The sequence below is a fragment of the Quercus lobata genome, chromosome 12 (assembly GCF_001633185.2).
Source record: "Quercus lobata isolate SW786 chromosome 12, ValleyOak3.0 Primary Assembly, whole genome shotgun sequence".
NCBI lineage: Eukaryota > Viridiplantae > Streptophyta > Magnoliopsida > Fagales > Fagaceae > Quercus > Quercus lobata.
The window spans coordinates 10,046,456-10,057,243 of NC_044915.1; the positions used below are offsets into that span (position 1 = coordinate 10,046,456).

The 10,788-nt window shown below is 37.6% G+C and overlaps 1 protein-coding gene across 1 annotated transcript; it reads right to left on the reverse strand.

Moving 5' to 3' along the window:
* Positions 1-5,878: 5,878 nt before the first annotated feature.
* Positions 5,879-8,110, reverse strand: LOC115970211 (disease resistance RPP13-like protein 4). Its single transcript, XM_031089871.1, has 3 exons — positions 7,852-8,110; positions 7,120-7,476; positions 5,879-6,699 (listed from the first exon to the last, which is right to left on the reverse strand). The coding sequence occupies exons 1-3, from the start codon at positions 8,108-8,110 to the stop codon at positions 5,879-5,881; spliced, it is 1,437 nt and encodes a 478-aa protein (XP_030945731.1).
* Positions 8,111-10,788: the final 2,678 nt, after the last annotated feature.

A 10,788-nucleotide genomic window follows, 5' to 3' on the forward strand; every position in this document is an offset into this window, starting at 1 on the left:
TTGCAGTCTTGAATGGCTATTTCAGCCTTCAAAACTTGCAAAGTTTGATTCTCGTTGAATCCGAGTATGTGCAATAGTGGCCTTTACAGGATATCGGGAAGCAGTATTTGTTCTTCCTTCAGTATTTTTCTTTCTGCATAGATTTTTCTAATGGTTCTTTCTAGAGAATTTCTTCTTTCTTGTGTTTCTTTCTTTTTTTTCTCACTCCCTTCTTCACAAACCCATCCCCTCCTTTTATAATGGAGTTTTTCTGGGTGTCCCGGGTTCCCCTGTTTTGTTCTTTTGCAAACAGAGCATGTTCTGTCCCTGTCGCCTCGGTAAGTCCCTTTGCCGTTTTCTCTCATTCTTTCCTTCTCTTGGTTCTGATTCCTTCGAAAGCTTCTGGTTGGCCATCCTCTTTGGGGCGTGTTGAGGTATGCCCTTCTCGGCATCCCCATTTCTGGCGTATTCCTCTTTTCCCTTTCTTTCCTATTTGGGCGGAATCCTGTTCTGCTATTTTTGAAAGTCATTCGTTGCCATTCTTCTTCCCTGTCCTGGTTCCCCGAGGCCCTTTTGCTGTCTGTGCCATGAGAGGTCGCTCGCGTTTCTTGTTTTTTTCTTTTCCTGTCTTCTTTCTACCGATCTGTCCCAGTCTTCCTTTTTATTTGTGCTTGAAGGGATCTGTGCTTATTGAGGATCCTTGCTTCTTTATGCTTTGCCGTGGTCTCTTTTTTGGGTGCTTCTTTCTTTTCTGGGCTTCAGGATCCTCTGGGCCTTCCTCTTATTCCCCCATGGGTCATCCGTATCTATTGCTTTGGGCTTAGCCTGGATTTTTTCCTTTTGAGCTTGACTTGTTCTTCTGTTTTTGGGCTTATTTTATGATGACCCTTTTTAGACCTCAACACACAGCTAACGTGGGATTGAGACAACTCAAAAGGGGTACCATGAAATACAAGAAATGAAGAACGGATATGTCTTTCTCAAGCACCCAGTGGTGCAGCAAAGAACCAGAAAGCTTGGAGAGTGACAATTCATGAACAAAAGGCTGGTACCTCGGGAAACCCAGAATGAAGAATTATAAGGAGAAATGGCTGGGAAAACCTTCAACCCAGCAGAAATGGATTCTGCTCACTTGGGAAAAAATAACAGCAAGGAAAGACAACCAAAAGTTGAGTCTAAAAAGTAAAAATCCTTGAAAAAAGAGAAGGTGAAGGTTAGCTCTCCAAGGACACCTCGGAATGGAAGGTCAGCAAGTGGCTTTTAGGAAAACAGAATTAAAAGAAGAAAACTATGAGAAACAGAGAAAGAATCAGCTGTTAGAAATGGCTGGCATAATAGGGGTTCTAGTATCCAGGGAGCCAAAGGGGGGGAATCAATGGTATCCTGAACCCTAAAATGACACCATAAAAAACGAAGGCAGCCAACATTGAAGGGGGATCTAGTAATAGAAAATCACAACATAATTGTTGAGAAAACTCTGTCAAAAACTCAAAGAAAGTAGTGAAATATCTCCCAATATCCCAGAAACAACCACTATAGCACATACTTGAATTCAAAAGGATTCAAACTTTACAAGTCTTAGAGGCTTGGATAGCCATCAAAGTCTGTAATTTTTGAGCTTATTTGAATCTTGTATCACGTCTTAGTGAGCACATTATAACCATAATTAAGAAAAACTAATGAAGTATTTCTTATTAATTTGAGAATCCCTAACAATTGTTTTGTGTATTTCTTCATTACTTTGCATTCCTTTTGCTGTTTTCATTGATATTCAATACAAATATTCTCGTTTGCTAGTTTATGTGTATTGTAGGAAGCTTGCCTTGTGCACCACTTGGTTCTTAAACAGCTCCTTTAGCTGCGGTGAACCAAGCCCAGTCCACCAAACTATAACTATTTGGCCTAGGATCCTTGGGCCTGTGTGCTAAAGAAAAAGGCACTTTCACAATGTCCAAACTAAATAATCAAAATTCAATCAATTTGTCATGGAAATGAAAGATGTCCTAACACTCATGCATGTGTTTAGGGTCAGACACATTGATCATTGATGCTACATGAAAACAAGATACTAGACATTGCTCTGTATTTGTACTTGGTAGTATACCAATAAGCTGATAACAGCAGCTTTCTGGGTGTCTTTTCCATTAAAATTCCATGAAATTGAACAAGTCCGTGACATATGACCCTTCCAATGAAGCTGCAAAGGCAAACTGTTAGATTATCCTCTCCCACACTTTGCCTATGCGTGAGTCACTAGCAGAAGTTTGATCTTTAATGTTTTGAATTTTATTTATTTATTGGGATTCAACTTGCATCATACATTAATAACCTTTATGAAAAAGGAAAAGAAAAAGAAAATAATACTGAAGTACAGTTTTCACAGGTACTGATATTGTGCCTAATTAGGTTTTGTCAGTTTAATTTAATCATGTGACTTCTTTGGCCAATGTAAAACAAAATTTGTCGTCTTTCTCCAAAGACAAATAAATTCAACTATGAAGAAATTAACATGAAAGATCTTCTCAAATGGCACGCATTGAACAAACAATCAAGAAGTACTATAATATAAGAGGAAATTTATTCTCATTTAGTAACATCCTTTAGTGAAGTACAGAATTTAAACAAGAAATAGAATTGAAATTCAAATTAAATAGCAGTAAATTAGCATAAGACTAATAATATAGTTTAATAATGTGAGGCCAGTAGTGTAACAGCCCAACCCAAAAAAAAAAGGGGGGGGGGGGGTTGTTCTTTGGACTTTTGTCCTTATTTATTAAACTGACATATTGTTGTTTGGTTGGTCTTAAGGTTCCATGCTCTTCCTGATTTGTTGGTCAGTTTGAACATATATTCATAGTATTTGTGTGTGATTGCCTTATAATATTATAAAGTGAATTTTCCAACTTAGATTCAGAAACCGGTCTGCACATGACTTGTGTATAAGATATTTTTCCTACAAAATTTTGATATTGTTGTAAAAAAATAAAAGAAAAGGGAATCAGAATTTTAAGGAGCCACATGTGTGACCCCACTTACCACCGCACATTCTCTCAAAATATCTCCCTTTCTCCCTCTTTGGCCGGTCAAAGTAAGTGTCCCTCTACACTTTTCTTTTGTTCATTTTTCCTCACAAACATAACAAGCACTCCTCCCTCACTCTCTCCCACCGTGTACCTCCTTCCCCACCATCTCCACCATCTTTTCCGGCATGATCACCGCAAAGCTCCCTAGGAACCTCTAAGGCATATTAATCTCTTTTGATTTAAGGTAAAAATATCTAATCTTTTAGTGGGTTTTATACTTTTGCCTAAGGTTATTTTAATCTAAGCTTTGATAATGATGTTCATGAGATTTATGAGTTTCTTGGGTGATGTTCTTGTAATTATGTATAAGGGTTTTTGACTTGGTGGGCTTAATTGTTAAATGGTTAAGGGTTTTTTCAAATGGTGATCATTTGGGTTTCTTAATGGTTAAAAACTTGGGTTTCCTTGAGCAAATCGTATGAGTTGATTTTGTGGAAGTTTGAGGTTGTTTTTTTTTTTTTTTTTTTTGTAAGAGTGTTAACTTTGAATTTATGAAATTGGAGTGTGAGCATGTGCTTTGTTTTTGCATACCTAGTGTTTGATATGTTGTTTATATAAGATTTTGGGTTTGATTCCTTGTTCTTAATATGCTTTAAATCTGGTGGTTTTAATGTGGGTGAATTCTCAAATAATTTGGGCTAGTCGTACAACTACAGCAATTTTCTAAAGCTGTCATGACAGATTTGAGTCAGCCGCAATGCATGATTTCTAATAAATTACAGAAAAATCTTTTTGGGCTAAATTTTCGGTGGTACATTGTATACATATAGGGGAATGTTCCCTTAAAGTTTTGAATTAATCGGATAACTTTTCATTGACTAAAAAATTTTTACAAATGGCTGCCCTGTTTTGTACTGAATCTGAAAGTAAGACTAAAACGCTGAGAAATTGTGGAATTAATTCCATACCTTGGTTGATCTTATCTTGGCTTAAATATACTATTTAGTACTCAAAGAGATTCATGAGTATGTTATTTTATCTTATCATGCACATTTTTGTGGGTAGTGAATTTAAAATGTTTTGGTTGTGTAAGCACTATGAGTTTCTTGGATGCTTGTCTGGTTCCTGCTTGGGAAGGGTACTTGTCTTAGGATGGGCAAGCTAGACTTTAGGGCCTTTGGTTTGATTTTAGGGTATTGTTACGATTTATGGAGATAAGTGTGATGGTACTTTGTGAAAGGTCTTGTTATTGATAGGATTGATCATTATATTTCTAGGTTCTGATATTCTTGGTGATGGACTTAGTGACTGGATCAGTTGATTTTGTGGTGCCCGGTTGAGGTAAAATTGGTTGGCCTTCCGAGGTAAGTAGCTTTTTAATGGGATTTTTGAAAAATAACCATGTCTTATAAATGTTATTTTTGGGGTCAAACACATTTTGGAGAATTATATATGGATATATGTTTTCTTAAAAGTATTGTGTTGTGACCTTATTATATATGATTATATATGAAAATGCATCATGTTTGGTATTGCATTTGGGGAAATGCATGAATTGTTGCTATGGAAAAAAATGAGCATCTTTTATTTAATCTTTGACAAGGAAATCTTGGATGTTATGGTATATTAGAAAATTTAAAGATGCTTATCTTGTCTTGTTATGTGGGAAATTGTTAGAAAATCTATTGATAAGAATGAAGTTGAAAACCTTACAAACCTTGTGGAAGTTAGTTTTTTTTTTTTTTAAGGTTTTTCTGAAACTACTTGGATATGAACTATATGTTTCAAAGTAATGTAACCTATGAGTTTATGTGGTTTTAGCCGTATGCCATATGTGATTTCCCGGTGATCACCCAATTTGGTCTCTTTAGTCTTTGTGACAATGGAATCAAATCCAGGTCAGTGCCTTTTCACTTTGGATGACGCGTTCTTCCCTGCTGCCCATGGGGGGAAGAGGTTCATTGATTGTGTGTGGGTGAGGCTGCTGCCCATGGGGCCAAGAGACCACATTCAAAAGAGGTCCTATTTGACGCGCTCTCTCTGCTGTATATGGGGGGAGAGAAAAACCTTGAAGGTATGAGTGAGGCTGCTGTCCATGGGGCCAAGAGTTTGCATACCAGAGATGACAATATCATGTCAGTTGTGAATGGGTAGATCCCCTGAACGGTCTATGTGCTAGTATGGTAGATTTGTGATAAAATTACCGTATATAGATTTTATGGTTTTGGAAATTATATTGTTAGTGCTCACAGATTATAATATACAGTTTTATGGTATTATTTTGAGAAGCTTTGTGTTTCATCACTTAATCATTCTTGTTACATTATTACAAAACTGATCTTACAATATCTAGTTAGCAATTTCTCAAACTAAAACATGTTTTGCAAACTGTTTATAATCATGAAACTTGCATTTCCCCCACCCCCATTAATTATGCTACTTACTGGGCTTTAGCTCATCCCAATCTCCAATAGTTTTTTAGATAAATTAGCTACACATTGGACATGGAGCTTAATTTATTGGTGGTGATTGGAGTGCTATATTAAATTGGGAGACTTGGGCCATTAATAGTTGATGACTCAATCTTGCAAAGTTCAACGAGATCATAATCAATTCTATTGGAGGTTGAATACTTGAGGTCTGTTAGCCTTGGGTGTGGTAGGCCTAGATTTTCTGTTGAGGTTGCATACCTTACAGAGGATCATGGCTTTGTGTTTATTTTATTTGGAACGTTGGATTGTTAAGTGTATTTGGAGACACATGATTTGTAGCTTTTAATGGTTCTTCCCTCACGCATTGGATCCCTTTGGGTTTGGGGCGTGACAAGTAGAGAACAACAACCAAATCCTTCTCAAAACTGCTTTTGTTCGATTTGATCAAATAGTCTTCATCCACACTCCATGCTCGTCGCAAGGGCAAAGTATGATCCCAGGGCATTTGACTTTCTCCAAGTATTCCAATTTTGGAAAAGATTGTTGCAGTTTTATCCAAGTTGTCTTCAATTCATTCAAGTACTTCAAACGTAAAGTCTTAACCTGGGACCATTTGCTTTCACCCAGAGTTGCGAGGTTTCCTCTTACGTAGAGTTTCTCTAGGTTTGGCAAAGATTCAGGTGTCAGCCACGTTGCTGTAGACTTGGGGAAACACTGAAGATCCAGCTTCTTCAGTTGCCGTGGAAGTGTCTCAATCTCAACGATAGGAACCGTTCCAGCTGATTTGGTTTCTTCTACAATCTTAGCTTCTGGTTTGGGTGCTTTATTTGGCTCAGTTGGTCCCCATACTATTGTTAGGTTTCGAAGTACTCCACCAAGCTCTTGGAGAGCACTTAGATCGTTTCTTGTAGGGAAGTCCTTACTTCTTGCATTAATGGTCAGTTTCCTCAGATTCCTCAATCTCTTCAAATCATGTAAAGTGCCCGATCTTCGAATTTTTTGCCGATTACTAATGACAAAACCCTTAAGGACTCGAAGTTCTGAGTGCACCCCTAGCCCCTTGGGCATGTCAGCTAGCAGATAACAGTCAGAAACATCCAAGTACCTGAGGTTTGTGAGATTGGCTATCTCCTCTGAGAGAATCTCCAAATTGTGACACTCCTTGAGATCTAAGATCAACAAGGATCTGAGCAGGCCTATGGAACGTGGAAGCTCTTTAATTCTAGAGATCCCTTGAAGGCTAAGGAAGCTTAAACTTTCCGGACCTATTTGGTCATTAATCTCAAACTCACATTTTTACATTTTAAACAAAATTATACACTTTTTCACACACTTTTTCACCTACATGTATTTCAAAAACAATTTTCAAACTACCCTACCAAACACCCTTCATATTTGTCAATCCTCTTAAGAATTCTCTGCTTTGCACTTCAATATGAGATTTAGCTGATCCCGGCCAGCTTCCCAGGCAAACAACTTTGGCACTTTTCATCTTCGATAACCAGTCCACTGCGCTTGGCTCTTTCTTCTGTGCCACATTTTTATCTTTCATCTTTATTAGCCGCGCCAATTCGAGATCAGGAAAAGGCTCATTAACATTAAATAATGTAATGGCATTTTCCAAATCTTGATCTGAAACCGTTCGCTTGATATCCTCTCGTCCGGCTCCACGATATTTTGCAAACACAACCTTTGAGAGCGTGGCCATGAGACATTTTCATCCACTACCGGATTCCCCTTAGAATCTAAACCAGAAGTCCAATCTCTCTGGGGAAGCACATTCCCCTTGCCATCATAATCAAAAAACTTAGCTTCCTTGGGAAGCAAAGTCGCAGCAGAACGCACAAGAGGATCCATTCTATAGCTTTTAACATGCTGGGGCTGCTTTCGCTTTTTTATAACAGGCTCGATTAAGCCTTTCTCTTGAAATTCCTCAAGAATTTTATCAACGATTTTCTCAGGTGATTTTGCTTCAGCGTCCCGCAACTCCTCCTCTCCCAATCCCCAGTATACAAAGATCCTCCTCTTCACCACTGCATTTTCTGGGAATACAGTAAAGCATGACAAAAGGAACTGGCTTTTGCGATCAAGCCCGTAAAAAAATTCCTGAATTTCACGGAAAAATGAGCAGCTGCTGAAGAATTCACCCTCTTGTACGTTGACCAATTCACCGACTGCACTGCGGCGCCCATTAGACCCGCTGCTTGTCTGTAGATTATTAGATTTCGGACTATTTTCTTTTGACAGACTGTTTTAGTGATGAAATCAGCAGCTGATTTAACTTCAAAATTTCCTTTCTGATATCACTAAGCCTGCCGCTTGCATAATTTTAGGAGTGGAGGGTACATTCTCTTTTTAACTCTTAAAATCTTGGAGCTTCTTTTGCAGATCTTCTAGTTGTTTACATCGCTGATCACCTGAAGGAGTCTTAAGTACAGTTAAGTAGCTTTTCATTTGTTCGAGTAACTTCTTAAGATGGTTAAAATGGATGCTAATTCTGTCCTTTCCTCCGCCGCCATTGTTGTTGCCATTATTGTCTGGGTTGGTGGTGATGGTGGCAGAGTTGCTGTTGTTGGTGGTGGTAGTTTCAACTGTGGTTTGTGAAACAGTAGGTTCCCCTTTCGGAAGGGTCGAGGTTTCTCCAGGACTATTTTGTGTTTCATTAGAGGAAAACATTCTTTGGATTGATGGAGATGGAACAACAGTTTTGGAAGGATATAATGAGAAGGAAAAGTTGAAGCAAATTGTTTTGTTTGACCATCAAATTCGGGGAAGGGAAATGTTTCTTTCATACGACAAAACAGTGTGTGTTATTTGTAAGCTAAAAATTAAAAACCGTGGGTCACCACAATATTCCTTTGGGTCACAAAGGAAGAGTATTTTTCTTTTGGGGAAAATATTCTTTTACTGTGGTTTTAGTTACATCCTAAATATTAACAATCCATTAGTTGATATACACATTTTAAACGGTGAAAATAAAAAAAATTTCACCCTTAAAACATGGAAGTTGATGTGAAAAAGAAAGAATGATGTCTATTGGTATTCTTTAGTTGGCAGTAAAGGTTTTAAATTATGCATTCCACTAAAGAGTGATAAATATTACAGATTTAATATATAACTTCTATAAATTGATGTGTAACCGATTAATGTAATCATGGTATTTATTATTTTGTGTATTTCATCAACTAAAATTCATCACCACATCAATTTGTGAAGGTTATGTAATAAAATTTGTAAACATTGTTAGCATTTTCCTTCCACTAAATCATAAATTCTATGTTTGCCTCTTGAGTTTTTGAGTTCTAAGTTTTAGTGTGTTTGGCAACAGATTCAAAGCTAGATTTTTGTTTAAATTATCTACTGTTTGCGAACTCTGAAAGTTCAAATAGTGTATAAAACACTCTTGAATGTTTAGACTCCCAATTACAAAATAATCAATTCAAGTTTTATGACAAACAACTAGTGTGCGGAAAATGAACATAAGCTATAAACAGAATTGGTAAACAATCTAAGCCAATTAAAATCACATCCACAGTAGAAAATAAAAGGCAAAGATTAAGGGAAGGAAAATGCAAATACAAGGACAACACAACGATGTGTTATCGAAGAGGAAACCAAAGCCCTCGGCGTAAAACCTCTCCGCTGCCCTCTAAGTAGTAAGTAATCCACTAAAAAATGTAGTTGGGATACATGAATAGCAATACTCTCCAAGCCTAATCTACCCAGTGTACCTAAGTCTTCCAAGCTTCTTGCTCCAACGAGGTTGCGCCGAACATGTTTCTTTTCTAGCTTCCCAGATTCCGCTACTTGACCACAGCATCAACCAATGTAAATTGGTTCCTTCCTAATTGCTCCCCAGAACACCAAACAGCCCTCTTACAGTAATGGATATGGTGAGAAAATGTTTTGGTAAAAGGCCTCTCAAGGATTTAACAATGGAGAGGAAGAGAGTAGAGGAATTTGAAAATTCTCTTATGTGAAGATTGTGGATGAATCAATCTTGTTTTTCTTTAGGGTTTCTCTCTCAAAATTCTCTCTGGAAGCTCTCTTTCTTTCGTGGGTATAAGGGGTATTTATACTGGGGTGAGAATGGAATGTGAAGAGTCAGGTTTTTCAAAACAAGGCTAGCTCGCGGCTTGACTGAGTCGCGAGATCCAGCTGTGAGATAACTGAACGGCCAGTTGTCCTATTTTGTCCTATAGTGCTCCAGCTAGCATGACGCTTCAACTTCTGGCATGCCTGGCACGTGTGCATCTTCTGGTGGCTTGTAGCCACGAGTCACCCGCGAGATCCAATCGTGAGTCTCTGTTTTTCTTGCACACTCTTAAGCATTTCATCACACTATCTCACTCACTACCCTTACAAAAATCCCACCTAAATACAGGGTTACTAATTGCTGAAATACAAGCAAATTTAGCATGGAATAAAGCCAACAAGATGGTTGATTAAATTCAACCTTACAATCTCCCTCTTTGGCTATTCCGTGACAAAACTCTAAAACAGACTCTAGACTTAATATGTGAGTTAGGAACAGTTGAACAAAACTCACTCATACCTAACTCTAGAAACTGTGAAGCTCTTGAATCATATGAACATGAATCTCTTGAAACACAACAATACACCATGATCATTGTATGCAAAAAAGCATGAAATGCATATGAAGCAGATAATATGTGATCAAGCAAAGATGGAGTTAAGAAACAAACCATGGCTTGATCCAACAAATAATCACTACATGATAGTGACCACAATGCTCATTCACACTTGGAATGAACACTTGGACATATAAGCTAACAAGAACAATGCAAGTCACTTGTATGCCCAACACTCAACCAATGCATAATACATTAAGTATATGCATCTAGGAACAATCCTACAAGGGCACAAGAGTAACAGTACTTAATAAGAAAATGCATGACATTTCGTTAGAAGTACTGATTTAATAAAGCATAAAGGCTGCATAAAGCACGGTACAAACCATAAAACCTATAGATAATGAAAATAAACCCTAAAAGCTTACAAAAGCAACATGGATACAAACAACATTATATATTGAAAAACATCAATATATAAAAAAGGTAAACCAAGTTTCAAAAACAACCATGAGTTATGAGTTTAAACCAGACAATAACCATAACCACAGTGTACCAAACCCATTATCCAAAACATAATGCTTTAACCATAAACATTTACTGCTCCCCCTCAAAATAGTACTCCCCCTCAATAGCTGCTTCTCAAAAACTTCTCCCCCTTTTTGACCGGAATGCCCAAAGGGTCACTGCCCATGATGTGTGGTGAAGCTGTCAAATTTTGCTAGAGAACATCAAGCTAGTCCTGCATGGCTGCTATCTTCT

Bases quoted from the DNA above. Each gene is read 5' to 3' on its own strand.
- LOC115970211 (XM_031089871.1), bottom strand. From the start codon at position 8,110: ATGTTTTCCTCTAATGAAACACAAAATAGTCCTGGAGAAACCTCGACC. The intron at 7,477-7,851 runs GTGATCAGCGAT...CTGTATTCCCAG, and splicing joins TGTACTTAAGACTCCTTCAG to AAAATGCAGTGGTGAAGAGG. The intron at 6,700-7,119 runs GTTTGCAAAATA...ATGACCAAATAG, and splicing joins GCCACGCTCTCAAAGGTTGT to GTCCGGAAAGTTTAAGCTTC.